Source organism: Misgurnus anguillicaudatus, chromosome 4 (genome assembly GCF_027580225.2).
Source record: "Misgurnus anguillicaudatus chromosome 4, ASM2758022v2, whole genome shotgun sequence".
In the NCBI taxonomy this organism is placed as follows: Eukaryota; Metazoa; Chordata; class Actinopteri; order Cypriniformes; family Cobitidae; genus Misgurnus; species Misgurnus anguillicaudatus.
This window is the reverse complement of record NC_073340.2, coordinates 10898227-10918030: the sequence shown is the minus strand read 5'-3', so window position 1 is coordinate 10918030 and position 19804 is coordinate 10898227. Positions and strand designations below refer to the sequence as shown.

Below are 19804 nucleotides of genomic sequence, written 5' to 3'. Positions count from 1 at the left end.
TTAAGGTGTGTTTAAAAAAGATAAGCAGGCATGATATTTATATTACATATTACATTCTATAGGGAACAAATATTTTAGCATTATAGCATTGCTATAGGCACTTCATGAGAATGTGTTGTTAATGTAATAGTATGTAAAGGCAGAATGACTGCAGTATAAGGTGAATTGCTGTTAAAGCAGTAAAGGCATTGTTGAATTCATATAACGCAGCAGTGGTGATGTGGTGGGGTCCACAGAGAGGCGTGGAGTGTGCTTCCGCTTTAAGACTCACAGCATCTCAGTACAACAGAAGTGCGTCGCCGGCGGTCAGATACGCGATTTAAAGCAGAGGCACAGATTGTTTAAATCTCCCTTGAGTTTTCAGTTGAATATTTATTTAAAGAGCACAAGAGCTATTGAAAAGCGTTTCTGCGTGATATAATTGCAATCTGTCGGACTCACTGGTTGCTGTGGTATCAGGTGAAAGCGAATGGATTAAACACGTTAATTCAGCGCTGATGATGGTAATGATGAGCACAGCCTGCAGGAACTGAAGAACGCGCTCGACTCTTTAATTTCACCCTGTCACGCATCACAGCTGAGTCCACGCAAACCTCACTGACTGCACGCGACGCGAGTTACATACGGACTCAATTTTATGAGATAAATGTCACTGTAATCATGCTGTTCTTTTAGTACCACAGAGTGCTTCGTGGGTACCACGTTATACGAATATGGTAATTATTCGATACCTTGATATACATCAAAGCGCGTGCTATTACCATTTCATAAAGCATACGTCAGTGAAGCAAGCCAATCTTTAAAAACAAAAAATATGCCGTTTGTAAGATGAATTGTTGGATTTGACATTTCCAAGTAAGTTTACAGACAGCGCAGGTCTTAAACATTAGGCTACCTGTGTGCGGTTTGTATTCATGAGATGCCTTCCACTTCTTGAATCATAAAACAGGTCGAGTTAAATGACAATGAATAAAACATATATGCAAGATTTTTCGACTGAGGAAAAACAAAACAATAACAATTATAAAGCACAATTCCTGCATTATGTTTAGTCCAGAGTTCAGTTTCAGTAATGAACACGATTTTTTTCTGCAAAAATCGAGGTTTCTTAAAGGCATAGTTCACCCAAAAATAACAATTCTGTCATAATTTCCCCGATGTCATGTTGTTACAAACCTGTATACATTTCTTTGTTCTGATGAACAAGAAGTAAGATTTTAGGAATGTTTGCTACCAAACCGTTCATGAGCCCAATTCACTCCCAAAGTAGAAAAAAAAGAATACTATGAAAGTCAATGGGGGTCATGAACGGTTTGGTTGCAAACATTCCTCAAAATATCTTCCTTTGTTTTTTTCAGAAAATGAAGTTTAAAAAGTTTTGTAACAACATGTGAGTGAGTAAATGATGACAGAATTTTTATTTTTGGGTGAATTATCCCATTAATCTACATGTGTGTGGATGTGCATGTTGTCAAAATGCAAACAATTTAAAGGCATAAGTATATTAGGCCTATTTATAATTAAGATACATTTGTATTACACATTTGAGAATGTGAGGCTTACATTTAGCCTGTTTTTTATGCAATTGTTTATTTGTTTGCTCGTTTATTCTTTTTTAATTAATGTTTTAACACAGTTTTTTGTATTTATATAGATATATAAGGTTAATTACAATTTTTTCATATAATTTTTGTATATTAGGAATAACTGATGGCCAGCCAACATTTATATATACATTTTTTCTTCTGTATTTCTGTATTCATTTGTGCTAGTTTCATAATATAAGAAATGAAGTAAAAACTGACTGAATAAACAATCAAGGTTTATTTATATGGTTTCTACTCTTTTTAATTATTTTATATATTGTTTTCTATTTATTCATTCCACACATACATTTATGCCTAATTTTTGTTGAAATTACATAAATAAATTTTTCAGTTAAACTTGGCGTAGTGATATTGAACTGTAATGCGGTCGACAGACCTGGAACTACTTCATAGGTGTGCGTTGATTGGAAAGTACTGCACACCCTTACTGTGTGTTCACACCAGACGAGAATAAAATGAATAAATCTATTTCTATAGACTGTTTCATCGTGCGCACGTGCGGTGACGCGATAAGCGTTCGGTCAAAACTTTACTTCCGGTTTCAGTTTGTTTAATGGTCTGACTAGTTGCTGAAACTAAATAGCTCGTCGAAAATAACAAATGCTTTGAGTTCCTATGTAATCTACGTGTTGTTTATTTTGCTTGTTATATTAAAAACCTTTAAAAGGACTTTGTTGTTATTTATTCTTAGCAGAGTTTACCGGAAGTTACGTGATGACCATGAAAGCCGTGTGTTTATGTTGTTACTGCTGAAACCGTCTATAAAAGTACAAAGATGTGTCGTACAGCTCTGGGTGTCCACACGCAGCAACAATGATTTTTTCCTCCATTGTTGTTTCGTATTTCTTCTCTAAGCTTGCAACATCGTTATCACGTCACTACTAGAGCAAGCTCCCGATTGGTTACCGCGGCGCTGATTTTTCAACTTTTCAATCCCTAAATGCTCAATTTTTGCTGCGTCATTTGTGCGAATTGTGCCGCAGTATGTCTGTCGCTTCTTTGCATTGACTTAATCACTTGCGTCTGGTGTGAACGCACCACAAGAATGTTTGCAAACCAATCAAAATGATGCAAATGATGATATAACATTTTTTGATAATTTTAATACTTTCTACTATCATTATAGTACCATGTAAACGTCCTCTTATTTTAGCATACTGTGAGGGAGAGTCAGCACCTGTTCAACTCTCCGGCTCTTTCCTCTGTCTCATTCATAAACATGTTGTGACCTCTCTGTTTATTCCACACTGTGCATGACAGCTTTACCCACATGTGCAACTCATGGGACCGTTTCCATGAAAACCAGTGATGTAGTCAGTGCACACGATAAAGAGATGAGACAGCGTATGACAGCGAAACACCATTGATTGTAGAAAGCCTCAGTTTAGGATGTGTCACGATTGTCATTGAGATTCTGCTATTTATTCATGTATTGGTTGATTGGTAAATAGTGAGTGAGTTTAATAGGAAGTCATGAACAGGTTTTTGGTCACGTTGGTTTTTGGCAGTGTTTCATGCACCAGGTGTGCACAGTGCTTTATAAACTGACCTTTCAAAGTCACACAATAGCTGCAGAAGAAAACATCGCTCTTATAATTATCTGTGTGTGTGTTTGTGTGACCGTGAAGGTTTCTGAAAGATGACCACAGATCTTTCATCTGGTTGCTGAAAGAATGCACAGGTACTTAATAAAAAAAACATCAATTAACATTTCTGAATGACCTGCCTGAATGCAGAACACTGTTAACAAGATTTACTCTGTAATTTTCTAGTCCTTTTGGTCCATTCAAATACCCTGTACTATAAGCTCTTGGGATTTGGTGTGTTGCCAGGCAACCGTCGCTGCAGCTGCGCAGTCGGAGATCTAACGCTACACTACAGTTAGTGCTGACCTCCCATTGTCATCTGCCGCCCTGACTGCTTTTGTTTAAGTTAATTGAGCTTGTGTGAGTCTGTATGTGTATCACAGCTGTTTAAAACAGTATTAATATTCACAAGAGCACAGAGAAAACAAGACTTCAATAAACTGTCAAGAAAATTGTCAGTGGTTGATGGGATAATCTGGGTGGGCGTTTAATGAACCCTGGCCACCTTCAAGTATTTATTAAGTGTGATATGCTTCAATATGAGTGTATGGGACTTTTTTACTCTATGAAGGAGTCAAGTTCCAGTACACATATCCTTAACAAGTCTCACGTCTTATCCACTCACAAATGTGGGTTTGTTTAAATGTTTAAACTCAATTATGGGCAATTTTGGTAGTGATGCTACTAACTGGTCTAATTTGCTATTGCTGTATAATTTAGCAGTATTGTGTTTGTCTATCCTGGTAAATGCTACTGAATGGTTCATTAGATGGTGCATTTAGACTTTTTAAGTATATTTGTTTAAGATTGTCTTGTTATGTCTATTCAGCTGCCATTTTATTTGGTGTATCAAATTGAGAATTCAGCCTATTCAACAATACCACAGTAAATTGTGCTTTAATTAGCCTACACCAGGATTAGGATGTATTAAATATTTGCTCTCTCTTCATCTTATTCTACAAAATATTTTTTTTCTTTTCTCTTACTTTTTATCTTTATGTTTAACTACTTTATTAGATTTTTACATTTAAAATATTAGACCTATTGAAATGTCACTGTAATCGTGGTTCTTCATGCTGGTTGGTCAACGCAGTATTCATGCCATGTAACATAAAAAGCGTCCAAAATGCACCCCAAACACCAAATGTAAATAAAAATCCCATTTGATAAGTAAATAACCAGTTGTCCAGTTGGCTGGTAAATTTGATTAGGAACTGCAATATAACATTAAATTGTAAGAATAATTTTTAGATCCTCACAGTATGTGCGTTTTTTTACCTCAGCTAAAATTGATCAAGACTTTTGCGACACATTGGTTGAACATTAAAGGAACAGTATGTAGGATTGTGGCCAAAACTGGTATTGCAATCACAAAACTTGTGGCTAAAACTGGTACTGCAATCACACAACTGGTGGCCAATACACAAAATGACAACATAAACATCAGTTGAGGGCTGCAAATCCACTTTTTGAATGACAATATCCTGGCCAGACAACTGTTGTCAGTGATATAAGTATTTGAAATTAAAATGATTTCTTAATGTCTAGTGACATATCAGGGCCATTTTATGATTCATTGATATACATTTCTTACATACTGTTCCTTTAAAGTACCAGTCAGTTCCATTTCTAAGCTTCCTAATGTTGTTTAAGAGTCCCCAACAACAGGGTTAAATGCATTCAAAAACACTAGTGATGCACCGATGTATCGGTCGCCGATATTAATCGGCCGATATTTGATGAATTTGAAACCATCGGCATATCGGCAATAGCACGAGAAAGGCCGATACCGGTTGTTTATTAATTAACTGCATAAAGAAATCCATTATATGTAAAAAATGAGTTAATGTTGTTAATAAAATAAATGCTGAATAGCTAAAACCACCTTTGAAGGTTGTCATGCTGTCTTATTATATTTGTTTTAGCTTAATTTGTGCCTCTCTTATTATGTTGGTCAGTTGAATGTTAATTAGATCCAATCCATGTTCAGTAAAAATAATTTGATGCAGAAATAAACTAGCTAATAGACCAACTGTATAGTATTGTATACAAGTGTTTAATATCAGTATCGGCATCGGTATGGGCCAGAAGTTGTCTGTTTAAATCGGTATCGGCCCAAAAAATTATATCGGTGCATCCCTAAAAAACACTATCATTTTCTTAAAAGAAAAAATTTATATTACCTAATTTCTCAGAGATCCCCAAACAATTTACGCATAGCCGTTCGAAGAATCAGTCTGCCTAAACCCCATCTTTCGGTTTGCAACATGTGTTAGCTGACTACTTGGGCGACTTACAGATAAGACATTAGACTTTGAAAACAGACATTATTATGCATCATTAAAGAAAGTAAAAAAAACGACGACAGACACTAAAATGTTTTTACACTAGAGGTCTTCACGAGTCCACTTAGAGGTCCGACCCGAGACCTGATCGGGTTTGGGTCTAAAGTTTCACAGGCGCCTCGGACACGTGTTGGGTACAACAATAGCGCAATCGGGTCTCGGGTAATTGAAATGAATGTGTTTTTGCTGTACGGACCCAAGAAGACCAGAACTCACTGCGTGTGTGCGTCAATGTCCTTTTCAAACCTCTCACAGGCTTGCGATATTGTGTGGCTGGCGGTAGGTTAATTTTCGTTGAGTCAATTTTAAATGTACATTTTAGCGGTTAACTTGGTGTAGTCATCAGATAACAAAGTAAAACAAATGGAGCAGCTTGCCAAATTGATTGTGAGGCTGTCAGAGTTTCTTTCTGTCTGACTGCTGCGTGTGGATCTGCAGAATGCACACACGTCAGTTACATTTACATTCGGGTCCAGTTGGTTTAAAAAAAATTGCCACTAGTTCGGGTCGGATTTGTGTCTAGTTTTCTCGCGTTTGTCTTGGGTCGGGTCATTATTTAAAAAAATATTATTTATGCACGTCGGGTTCAGGTATAAAGTTATTTGCGTCATTTCGGGTCAGGTACATTTCTTTGGACCCGAGAAGACCTCTATTTTACACTCGTGTTAGTACGTATGTAAGCAAACACCAAGAGTGTAACTGCAACATACGCTAGGCTAGTGCTAGCATGACTTACTGTTAAGACATTACAGTAAATTAGACAATCAGAACAATAGGGATAAAATAAATTGTTTTATTAATGTAATTCAGGAGAAACACGTCAAATAAACGACTTAATCAGCATGAAGGCAAGCCCTTATATAATCACAGTCAAACTCACCTAAGAATTCTCTACAGTCTTTAGAATCCCTTCATCACTCCGTCTCCTCTCACATTTACCAGGTTACTCCCTAAACCTAGGGGGGGGGGGGGTACTCCGTGTTCGGGCCCATTTCCGAGCTCAAGGCCCTCTCCCCGGACATCACGCCAAATACGTTTACAAATTTAATCTATACGACTTATTAAGTGTGAACTCGTGAAACACATAATGTAATAATCATATTTATGGGTAGACACATGTTGGTCCAAATAAAGTGGGTACTGAACCATCTTTCATGGCCAAACATTAAGCAAATCATGTGATTGAAGAAGCAATCTTCAGTAAAATGACACAAGCATAAATTTTTTTTTTTTGGTAACGTTACTGCAGTGGTATTGTGGAAAAAATGAATTTTAACCACTGATTCTTCACATGTTTATCCTTTCATAGTGAAAACAACACAAACTTGCCTTTACATCTCAAAACACAGCTCATGTCTTTTCGACATGATGTTAACACACTAACTAGCTGAATATTTCTCTATGCCTTTTACACTGCTGTTCATTGTGTTATTAAGAATTCTTTATGTAACATAAATCCCTGCTCCTATATAATTTCATTTTCTTTGAAGGACCATTTTATGGTAAGATAGAAAGAAAGGGCTAGTTTATCATATTAATTGACTAAATATCCCATAGTCAAAGAAAAAGTAGATCAAATTTGATCATAGAATAATCTATTTATGTGAACAATAAAAATTTGCAACAATTAGGGATGCACCCATCGAGATACCTGAAATCGGTTTTGGGCCCATACTGACCTTTTTTTGGCTGGATGGGGTATCGGACTAAGTGTCATAAACTTTTGTTGAACACAGAGCTTATTGTTTGCGATAATTCAACAGTCTTTGAGAAAAATGTATGGGCTTTTTGGTAAGGGAACCAGTGTCCCACTAACTTCCTGGTTGGTCTACCAAAATACGCCATCCCTGCGGCACTCTTTTGACTGTTGCGATCTCCCCCATTCAAAGCAATAGCAGTGACATATCTTAGGTAAAATATCTTTGGCATGAAAGGATGCTTCATGCGCATTGCCCAGCGCCCGGGATGCGCATAAGCATAAAAGGCCAGGGTGATTTAAGCGCATCATTCTGCTCATAACACTGTTTCTCATACCTCATTTGTTTAATTGTAACCATAACCCCGCATTCTTTTGCTCAGTGATTACCGTCTTGCTGTACATTAGGCTATAATTATTATTTAATGCAACCTCTTGTTGTTGCTATGGTGAACCGGCACAAAGCAGAAAAGGAAAAAAGGGAAAACGCCACATGTGTGAATGAGAGGCGCTTAAGGTTGTCTTGGTTACAACCATTTTTCCAATGTAAGGTAATGAGAAACTCGACCTGTGGGAACTGAATAGATCTATTTTTAGCTCAGATTCTTAAGGACCTGTGGATTAATCTGTTTTGAATTTTGTTTCTCAAGATACAGAATTGAATCATCATGCTTGCGAAATTAGTCCCTTATAATTTTTACAGATCATGTGCAAAATTACATTCAGCTGAAATGGCAAGTTGTCTGTTTGTGATAGTGTAGAAGGAGTCTGAAACCCCTGTCAAACTCAGACACTGCAGATGGCAATGGTGGGGAACAAGTAACAGATCAAGTGGCTTTGCTTTTCCTCTAATAAAATTAAAGCATGTTCTGCATATATAAATCTTGCGTTTTTAGAGGTGATGTCACTAAATGAGGTTAATCCTCATTCACCCTCAAGTACACTTAAAAAGCACCTATAATTGCTTTAATCTGTCGATTATTTTTTCGATTAATCGATGAATTGGATAAAAAACAAAAAACAAGAAAAGGATTCATTTCCAACCCCTTATTCAAAACAGAACTAAAATCTTTAGAAATTGCACAAACATGTTGTTCCTTGAACATACTTGAGCTGTTACAATAATAATAATAAAATAAAATAAAAATGGACTAACACAAAAAAATACACATGTATGCTTTACATCTGCCAAATATATAGACTTTTTTATGATGCATTTCCCATCAAGAAGCCTCTCTTGATGGGTCAAAAAGATAGTATGTGAGTACACTCTCAGAAATAAAGGTACAAAAGTTGTCCCTGGGACAGTTACCTTTCAAAAAGGTACACCTTTGTACCCAAAAAGTGCATATTAGTACTTCAAAAGTACATATTGGCAGTTCAAAGATAGATATTTGTACCTAAATGGTACATATTAGGACTTTTTTTAAAGCTCACGTAACACACGCTGTTTCTTTATTTCTGATGTTAATCTGGAGTACCTATAGAGTAGTATGACATCCTTTATATCTCTGAAGAGTCTTTAGTTTAATCAGATTTATAAAAGAAAGATTAGCTTTACCGAATCTTTCCGATAACGTACGAAAAAATGAAGAAGGAGGAGTTACTACCGCAGGGGGAGCGAGTACGAGTCATGCAACACTATATAACACTGTTTTAACTTATGATTCACTACATGTTCGTGTCATTTATATAATATACACGCGCCTATTTCCAACATAAGACAGAAGTCTTACTTACAACGTGTAACTCGTCATAACCCGGTTCTGAAAATCCACATCATCAAACACACACGCAAAACTCCGCTGCTACCCCGGATAATAAACTATATCCATTGTTTCCATACGGCTGGATGTCTTCTCCTTACATCCAAAAACACACTTCTTGTTGTGCCTTGTTGAGTTTTGAAATTAAACAAAGCTGAGTGGCGTGATAAGCTGTTAGCAAGCTCTAGCGTCTCCCGCTGACTGACGGCTGGGCGGTGTTTTCCGGGGGAAGTTTTCCGGTGGAAGCCCATATAAAGAAGTGATGCGTATCGAAAACCCCTGAAACGTCAGTTAGAACCGTAATCGAAAAAAAATAGCCGAAACTTGTACGAACCCTGGCGAAGTGCATTCGGCACAGAAATACTCTGAAACACGCCCAACTGCGGTTTTGACACTTTGCCTACGTTTAGCATGAGGAAACAACTTTATAACTGTGTTAATAAGTCAGAATGCTTGAAATACCATTAATCCCCCCCTTTAAAGGGTACTGCCCCAGTGACAGCTTTGTACCTTTACTTTATGTGTTTTCTCAGATCGGATAGCTATCTCATTTGTTAAAACTGTTTCATTTACATTTGGCCACATAAATGCGTCTTGTGAAATTGGAAAATGCGTCTTCTACTCCCGCGTAAAATGCAAATACACTATTCATTACTTCGCCTTAAAAAAATTTAAGAAGATGTTTATGCAACAAAAGGCGGCACTTACTGTATGTTGTACTGTATGTTGGTCCGGGCACGTGCGTCTCCTTGATCGCCATGAGTTGGAGCGCACAGTACAGAGCATCAGGAGAGTGTGGTTTTCCTTTTACCTCCGCTGGTTTTTTATCTTTTCTCCACCCTGTCTATGAGGAGGTCATCAGGAGGTACCCTGTGTTTTCTCTGTTGTGTCTCTCTAGACCTTTCAGTAAGAAATAGATGCTTTTCTGGTCATACTGGTATAAAGAGATACAATTTTCTGTACCAATCCTGTTTCACACACATGGATGCGTATACAGCTATGTTGAGGCTTCTGTTCTTACAGGAGGAGTTGATTACTGGGTTCTGTGCCATTGAAGGAAGCAGATGTCACAACAGACATGATAGAGAAAGAGATAGAGAGAGTAACAGAGATCAATCGGTGATAGTAGCTATGAATAGCACACTACCATACTTCTCTTAGAGTTAGTATGCATTTGTAATAGAGAAACAGATGAATAAAGCTATCATATATAGGGAATTTGATGCGCCCCATATCCTCCGTAAGACCAAAACAGTGTTTTCTATATTGCACTGTACATCAGTTTTTTGAATAGATCATGACCTTGTCAAAATGTCCAGTAAACGAGAATGCACCGCAGTATCCCACAATGCAATGTACTCTAGTTCAATGTTTCTCAACCCTGGTCCTCAAGGACCCCCTTCCAGAAAGTTTTAGATATCTCCTTATTTAAAACCTGAACTCATCAGCCTCCTTCCAGAATGTCTCCCTATCAAGCTAATAATTTAAATCAGGTGTGTTAATTAAGGAGACATATAAAACATTCTGGAAGGGGGTCCTTGAGGACCAGGGTTGAGAAACACTGCTCTAGTTGACCTTACATGTCCATTATTTGATAAGACTGCCAAAATTGACGTTTTTACACAAAAACGATTTTATAAAGTAACATACTTTGACTCAGAAATGCATTTTGAGCATTATAATGTAATTTTCAAAATAGAGCAACAGACACTGCTCAGAACCTAAAAATAAAAGTATACTTTATGTAGCATAAAACAGTGGTTCTCAAAATGGGGGCCATAACATTTTATAAAATACATTAATTTATCATAAATTCTGTTTAATTAAACCTAAGAAAAATTAAGCTACTTACCAACAGCACAACGTTGTATAATTAAAAGAGAACCAATTGTCCGATTCATGATTCTTCATTTCCTTTGGTGTGTAAGTGTGTATTAGTACATGTTAACGATATGCAAAAGGTACAAACCCCAAAGTAAACAATGACGTAAGTTATCGTCTTTCACATTAACTGCATTATGAAACATAGACACAGAATGTAGAAGCTGGAAAATTATTGTATGCTGTAGTATACGGTTGTCGGGAACACTGTTGTATAGTTTGCTTTGTTTGTTTTGGGAAACTTTATTTACATTTTGATGTGTTGTTTTATTAATATTGCACCTGAATTTCAATGTTCAAAGTCAGATTCTGTCCCCAGTGCATTTGTATTCCTGATCCCAGGTTTTGACATTAAATTAAGCAGACTGTGAAAGGGCATTTGAGCGTTTACACATGCTTACTCAAGCTGTCTCTCTCTCTCTCTCTCTCTCACTCACGCACTCACTCACTCACTCACGCACGCACGCACTCACACACACACACACACACACACACACACACACACACACACACACACACACACACACACACACACACACACACACACACACACACACACACACACACACACACACACACACACACACACACACATTCAGCTGAGTTATGCAAAGTCTTGCTGAGATGCAGATTTGAACAGTTTTAGTCAGAACTTTATATTTCACTGTTTACCTTTTAATTTCTTTTCTATGCAGTGTAGGATGTAAAGGGGATGCCAAATTTGATAAATAATTATATATGATTATTTATAAGATGTTATAATATCACACTTTTATTTTTCCATTAAAGGGGTTATGAGTTTTTTTTTACATGTGTTTTTATTACTCTATTATGTTCCCTGAGGTGTACTTATACTATTACTAAAGTGTTTTTTGTAAAATGTAAAAAGTAATTTATGACCATTTTTCATAACTAACGGAAGCATATAAATGAATCACTAGCGAACACAGACGTATCGTTCTCAGCTAGTGTGTAGAAATAGCGTAGGGATGGGACGGTATGAAAATTTCATATCATGATTATAGTGACCAAAGTTATCATGGTTATCAATATTATTATGGTTTTGTTAAAATGAGATGGAAATGTTCAAAAAGAACTGATACACACACTGAAAATCACAATTTAATATTTCATGTCCCTGAAATTATTTCTGTGGTAAAAAATAAATCTGTGTAATAAGTTTACCGTGAATGAATACAATACATTATACCTTAAATGCCGCCTTGTGCCAAAAACTATGCTGCATGTGCGCACCTGCGTCAAACTGATTCTGGCTGGACAGGATTTAACGCGAGTTTTCAAAATCACGGTAATCAAACACGGTTGTAATGATAATAAAATTTTAAACGATAATAATAACCATCAGGACATTTTATCGTGGTTAATCGCAAAACCAGTTATCGTCCGATCCCTAAAATTGCGCAACATTTTTACTCTTGTAAACAAAGAATTGCACCATTAATAATGAATTTAGTATTTACTGTCGGAGCAGATGGTACAGTGGACGATGAAAAATAAAATATAAATAAATAAATGAACAATAAAATATAAATAAATAAAATACCAATGTGTTTCTTACACATGTTCTTGTGTATATAGATATTATCAGATCTCTCGCTTCCAGTATAATTCAAAACGCACAGAAACGGATCATTACTGATTGCAAAATAGAATTTAAATTACATTTGTAACTTACAGTTTGCTGAATTCGTGTTTAGTCCAAAACAGTTGGCACATGGTTTGCGCTGATAATAGCCTTTGTAGCCTTCATATGCTGGGTCTGAAAACCATGGGCGCTTTTAATCGCCAAGGATCATCCAAGAGGTGAAAAATCAAAACTGAAATTTATAGTGATGTATATAAGGCATCTTCAGGTGGACTTCAGGTTAAAGTTGTTTTTCCACATGGAAACTCTTACTCTCTCTCTTCTCTCCTCAGCTGGCCACAAACACATTTGGTACGTACGGACCCTGAAGACAACGAAAATGCCTGTGGCATCTGCCAGTTCTGACTCGGGTAAGAAATGCAGTATTAATAATTTAAAGACTTTTGTGAAATAATGAGCAATGACTATACGAAGCGAGAAATCTCACAATAAACAGAAATTAAAGGTTTATGCTGTAACCATGGTTCCCTGAGAATGGACCAAGGCACTGTGTCACCGGAGCTAGCCAGGTCCTTTAAGACATCTGCCTGGTATGCTCTAGCCTCTACACTCATAATGTCAACCTCCTCGGAGGAAGACAAATGGGGACTAGGCTTCGGCTTCAGGCAGAAGAAGCCCCATTGCAGACTTCCGTATCTAGAGGACCCATGGGTGAGGGTTGAGAAAGGGGAAGACCCATCTCAGACCCCTCTGTGAGATCCATCTGTAGTCCCCACAAAAGCAGCCTCCGCTCTGCCTTGGCAGCAGTGGGGCCAAAACCGTAAGCCACACGTGGCTTATTACCCCCTTGAAGGGTGACAGCCGTGAGTTTGAACGTAACAGACATTTCACACTTTCTTTACCACTGAAAAACATACACACATGCTTGCTGAGGCACAAAAAGCTGAAGCCGGCTTTTCTGGGTGCACTTTTGTAGCTTCTTGGTTCCTACATCATCCACCTATGATGTATCGTCTCAACATGCGCTACAGGTCATGCAAAGGCTGTTCCCATAGTATAGCTTCAGGGATGCAGCACCAGTTTCCCTCAAAAGGGGATGCACAGGATTCACTTCTGCAAGTCAAAGAATTTAGTTGGCAATACATTTTTCTTCATTCTGTGTAATATTACAGGCCCTAAATGGATTTTCAGATTGTTGTGTACATAGCCAAAATTTTGTGTTAAAGAGACGTAAAAAAATGGGATGAACTCATTATTTGTGTGAATAACAAATGGCGGTGGTCTGCAGAATATTACACTTGTTTGCGACCCAAATGTTTGGTTAGTCACTCCAGGAATTGAAACTTACTAAAATGCTATTTTAAGCTACATCTAATCTTTCATTTTGCGCAACTAGCATCCACAATGGACATACAGGTGTTGAGTACAACATTATCTGCCCATGTTCAGCCAAAAATCTCCAAAGCCATCCAAACTTTTACTATTTGTTGCGAAAATGTTACACTCTTAAAAATGAAGGTGCCATAGAAGAACCATTTTGACTAAACGTTTCTATAAAGAACACTTAAAGGGATACTTCACCGATTTAGCATTCAGCTTTGTATCTGTAGAAACCCGGCAGTATTACTGAATGACCATGTTTCCCTCCCTCATTTCCCCCTGAGAGGAGAGATATCTGCATTTTGGTTCTGCAAAAAAGTCCTCCGATGATGTAATATGACGATTTTTGCATCATCGGAGGACTTTTTTGCAGAACCAAAATGCAGATATCTCTCCTCTCAGGGGGAAATGATGGAGGGAAACATGGTCATTCAGTAATACTGCCGGGTTTCTACAGATACAAAGCTGAATGCTAAATCGGTGAAGTATCCCTTTAAGTACGGGATAATATATCGGCAGCAAGTTGTTATCAAAGAAATAAGCCCAGAAAGTGTGGACCTGATGAGAAGCGGGGGGTAACAACCTGCTGCCTATACGCTATCTCGCTTATTACACGGCTGTTTACCTAATAAGTAAGGAACATAAAATATTAGTTTTAGAATATTTTATTTGCTGATTTTTAACGAATGCAGCCGTGATGTTTATTTTCGGTTTTAAGATAAGACGTTCAAATGTCACAACTATTTTTGGTTGAATCATTTGTAAATATAGTGTCATATGTATTGAAAGACATTTATACACTCACCTAAAGGATTATTAGGAACACCATACTAATACTGTGTTTGACCCCCTTTCGCCTTCAGAACTGCCTTAATTCTATGTGGCATTGATTCAACAAGGTGCTGAAAGCATTCTTTAGAAATGTTGGCCCATATTGATATGATAGCATCTTGCAGTTGGTGGAGATTTGTGGATGCACATCCAGGGCACAAAGCTCCCGTTCCACCACATCCCAAAGATGCTCTATTGGGTTGAGATCTGGTGACTGTGGGGGCCATTTTAGTACAGTGAACTCATTGTCATGTTCAAGAAACCAATTTGAAATGATTCGAGTTTTGTGATATCCTGCTGGAAGTAGCCATCAGAGGATGTGTACATGGTGGTCATAAAGGGATGAACATGGTCAGAAACAATGCTTAGGTAGGCCGTGGCATTTAAATGATGCCCAATTTGCACCAAGGGGCCTAAAGTGTGCCAAGAAAACATCCACCACACCGTTACACCACCATCACCAGCCTGCACAGTGGTAACAAGGCATGATGGATCCATGTTCTCATTCTGTTTACGCCAAATTCTGACTCTACCATCTGAATGTCTCAACAGAAATTGAGACTCATCAGACCAGGCAACATTTTTCTAGTCTTCAACTGTCCAATTTTGGTGAGCTCATGCAAATTGTAGCCTCTTTTTCCTATTTGTAGTGGAGATGAGTGGTACCCGGTGGGGTCTTCTGCTGTTGTAGCCCATCCGCCTCAAGGTTGTGCGTGTTGTGGCTTCACAAATGCTTTGCTGCATACCTTGGTTGTAACGAGTGGTTATTTCAGTCAAAGTTGGTCTTCTATCACCTTAAATCAGTCGGCTCATTCTCCTCTGACCTCTAGCATCATCAAGGCATGTGCCCCCACAGGACTGCTGCATACTGGATGCTTTTCCCTTTTCACTCCATTCTTTTTAAACCCTAGAAATTGTTGTGTGTGAATATTCCAGGACTTGAGCAGATTGTGAAATACTCAGACCGGCCCGTCTGGCGCCAACAACCATGCCACACTCAAAATTTCTTAAATCACCTTTCTTTCCCATTCTGACATTCAGTTTGGAGTTCAGGAGTTTGTCCTGACCAGGACCAAACCCCTAAATGCATTGAAGCAACTGCCATGTGATGATTAGATTGATTAGGTTGATTAGATAATTACAATAATGAAAAATTGAACAGGTGTTCCTAATAATCCTTTAGGTGAGTGTATGTTGAATTGTAAATGTTTGTGCTAGGTTTCATTTTAGCTAGTAATTTGGTACTATAGACATGGGACGTGTCGTTATGATTGGTGTGGTTGATTGGGCATGCGAGCGTTTGGCCGAAAGTTTGATACCGCGGCTCCGCCTCTGGCTCCACGGACGATTTCTTCTACGAATGCCCTGGCTCCAAACTGACGTTTTTACTAACATGGCAACGCCCATGGTTCGGACATTTTTGGCTTCAATTCATTACAATGGAACAAAACGACGTTGCATCATCCATCTTTTTTTACAGTATATGGTCACAACATGTATTTAGCCCGACATTTGGCTCGTCTTGTCAAAATACGTGTCTGCTGCAGATAGAATGGGTTTATGATAAAAGAGACGCTCACGTTTGCCAGATACTCGCTTATTCTCATGTATAATCAGAGTTTAGTGTTAAGTGACTGTCTTGGGAGTATTTTGTGAACGTGAACGTGTCTTTTATCATGAATCCTTTCGACGCGTTGCAGCAGGCACTTATTTTGAAATATTGCATGATGCACGTGTTCACATGACACAACAAACACATATTTTGACATGATGAGCCACACACATGACAGTGCGAACACATATTTTGAATTCCCACCCCTCGGAAGAGAAGTAGTAGTTACAACTGTGACTTTGGGAGAGTATTACACAGTAAAAGTCACATTGAGACAGACAGACAGACATCAAGAGTTGGCAGGGATCCTGTGCATCTCAAATCTGTGCTGTCAAAGTTGAATGATGATAGGAGGCAATGTAAGGATGTCTCAAACTTCCTTGGTAAATGCAAGAAAAGAGCAAGATATTCTGAAGATTTACAAACACAAAGATAAATGCTACAGTAGAAAGAAATGATAGATCGATGAAAAACAAGTAAGAGAATATAAGGTGGTGGTGGGGGGTATAGTGATTGAGGCTGACGTCAAAGAGGTGGAAAAGAGAAGAAATAGAAAAAATGGATTGAGAGCCAGTAAATAAGAGGTAGAAAACCGGTTTAAGAGAGAGAGAGAGAGAGAGTTGTGAGTTTCTGTAACAGACTGTCTTTGGAGGAGTTTGGATCAGAAAGAAAGGTAAGAGGAAAAGACGTTGAGCCTTAGAAATCGTCTGATTCCATTGTGCAATGCTGTAGATCTTAATTATAATGCGGGATTGATTAATCCTTCAGTCTTTGATGTGGCTTTTGCAGTTGTGATCAGCAAATACAGTTGTATTTTGACATTATCAGTAATTGATAGCCTAATAAAGTATTAGTCAGTACTACATAGCGTAGAAAGACTTGCTTGTCTTTTTCTCAAGTTGAAGTTTTCTGGATCTATGGCTGCATGCTAATGCAACACATTGCTCATGACAGTGCATGAAAAGGAAATCTCATGTGAAATACTCCATCATGGTCACTGGATGTTGTATTTGTTGCACTGCATTTTAGTTGGGGTTCAGAAAAGTTGTAGTGTGTTATAATGGAGATCTGTGTTATAGTGGATGATTGTTAGGGCTTTTTAGGTGGTTATTTGGGTTGATATACTGTGTTCTAGGTGTAGCCAAAACTCAAGTCTCCACAAATCCGACAGGGCAAATAAAGTGGTAACTTACTCTGGCTCACACTTATTTAACAGCCTTTCACCAGGTAAATGAGAATGTTACATCATCTTAAGGTTACAATTTGTCATTATGATTACAGGCCAAAATGGATTAGGCTATAAACACACTGCCTTATGAATGCTGTTATAATGCATCATGCGCTTGCGTGTTTTATTTGAAGAGAAGTGTAGACAGGAAAGGGCACACTAAATCTGAGGTGACAAACCAGAGTCCAATTAGCTTTGTGTGTGTGTGTGTGTGTGTGTGTGTGTGAGAGAGAGAGAGAGAGAGAGAGAGAGAGAGAGAGAGAGAGAGAGAGTCTGGCATCTTCCATCTTTTTCTAGAATTTATTGCATCTCTATATTAAAATATGAAAATATGTCTGCAGTTTTCTCAGAGTAGCAGGAAGCGTTTTCTTGGTTATAAAGCTTTAAGGATTGTCCATAAACCGCTTTTTACTTATATTATATAAATTGTGTATTTACGCACTATACTCATTATATTTATTTTATTACAAATGTTAAATCCTGTGTTGTAAAGGACTAAGACACTTTTGAATTTGTCATGTGTTGCCAGAGTCAAAGAAATCTGCCTAGGTCTTCAGAACGAACAGTGCAGGCGTCTTCAGCTTAAATACACTGCAGGATTTTTGCACTCCTATAAGATCATTACCTTATCACACGTAGCAGCAAACACACTGTGCTTTGATTAAGCTGAATTTCTGACACTGTCAGAAAACTATTGTAGGCTATCTTTGGAAGCAAGACCGGGAAACGTCCGTCTTTGAACCGCTCTCACTGTACGACATAGGACCACCGATGACGAGCCACGGTCACAGAAATCGCGATGATTGTTTCCCGATGGCAATCTTTCGTCTGGGACGTCCAAATATCGTGCAGTGTATCCCGGGCTTATGATGAATGGCAATAAAATCATTGCATTAACCAATCAGATTTCGAGTTGGTGTCACTGGAACCATCTAGCAGGCCTAAAATTCCTGAATACAGCGTCCTCCAGCTTCACGCAGAGTCAAACAGAACTGACTGTAATGTATGCCATGACTGATTCTGAAGGCAAAAATCCAGTTGAAATCCTTGATTTCCTTCATCATAAAAATCTGGCAGCTGTATGCATTGACATGTTTGGCGGTGATTATTCCTGTGTCCTCTGCTTCAGTCGAACGGACATTATCAGCCCTAAAACGAATTTTTTTTGTGCCAGATACTACTGGACAATTTTGTGAATATAACTTCTTAATAGTAAACCTTTGAAAAACTCTTTGCATTATCTTTGATAACAAAGTAATTTGTTATACTGTACTTTTGATTCTTCAAAACACTTGGTAACCATATTTATGCGATTTCTTTTGCAAAAAAATAAGTTTGCCTTCATTTCAAATACCTTTCAAACGGGTTTCTGTATAATATCTGCATCTCTTTTTGTAGTGTCTTTTTTAATAAAGTAAAATTTGACTGTTATTCCTTGAGGTATAATACAGTAATTTCTAATAGGCATTAATTATAGTCAATATATTTTTATTCATTCAGCCGATGCTTTAATGAAAAATGAATGGATAAGGAACAGACTTAGGGGCTCATTATACTTCTATATGCCGTAGCCTCGACGCTATAGGCCATGGTTCCCCAAATCTTACCCTGGAGGGCCGGAGCACTGCAGAGTTTAGCTCCAACCCTGATCAAACAGACCTGATCAAGGTCTTCATGATTACTAGAAAATCACAGGTGGGTAAAATTTATTAGGGTTGGACCTAAACTCTGTAGTGCTCCGGCCCTCCAGGGTAAGATTTGGCAAACCCTGCTATAGGCTATGCGTTGGTTTTCATTCATACTCCTGTGTCGTTCTTCGTGTCGACGTACAATTACACATACAGACCACTAGTAGGCAGTATCCATGCATGTAATCCACAACAGCAGAGCAACAGTCGAAGAAAAAAGCAACTTGGCCAGTAAACTCACAAATGAAGAAAAAGCTTGTGTAGTGTATGTTATTTAAGAAAAACAACAGTGATAAAGGAAAATAAACAGCTAATATTGTTCCAGTTTGATTTGAATATCACATCTCAACTCTGCCCATCTTTGTTTTTACAGTCGTAAGCAAAAAACTGTATGAGGAAATGCGACACAGATCTTTTTGACCTGATGGGAGGGGTTCTAGCAGACCAAAACAGCGCTTGTGGCATTGTAGCATTGATGCGCTGTTACATTTGGGGTAGGGCTGTCACAATGATTAAATAATCGAATAGTCTCATTGCGATTGTTTGACCTCATCGCAATGATCTGAGATCACCGCAAT

The 19804-nt window shown here is 38.0% G+C and overlaps 1 protein-coding gene across 2 annotated transcripts in view; it reads left to right on the top strand.

The window, feature by feature from the left end:
- The first annotated feature begins 266 nt into the window (after window positions 1-266).
- mpp2b (MAGUK p55 scaffold protein 2b) overlaps window positions 267-19804 on the top strand; it is a 61586-nt gene continuing 42048 nt past the window's right edge. For both annotated transcript variants that reach the window (XM_073866669.1, XM_073866668.1), the window contains exons 1-2: window positions 267-580; window positions 12823-12897. In XM_073866669.1, the coding sequence (XP_073722770.1) occupies window positions 12867-12897 (31 nt within the window). In that variant the 5' untranslated portion in view covers window positions 267-580; window positions 12823-12866. The remainder of the gene's footprint in view (window positions 581-12822; window positions 12898-19804) is intronic.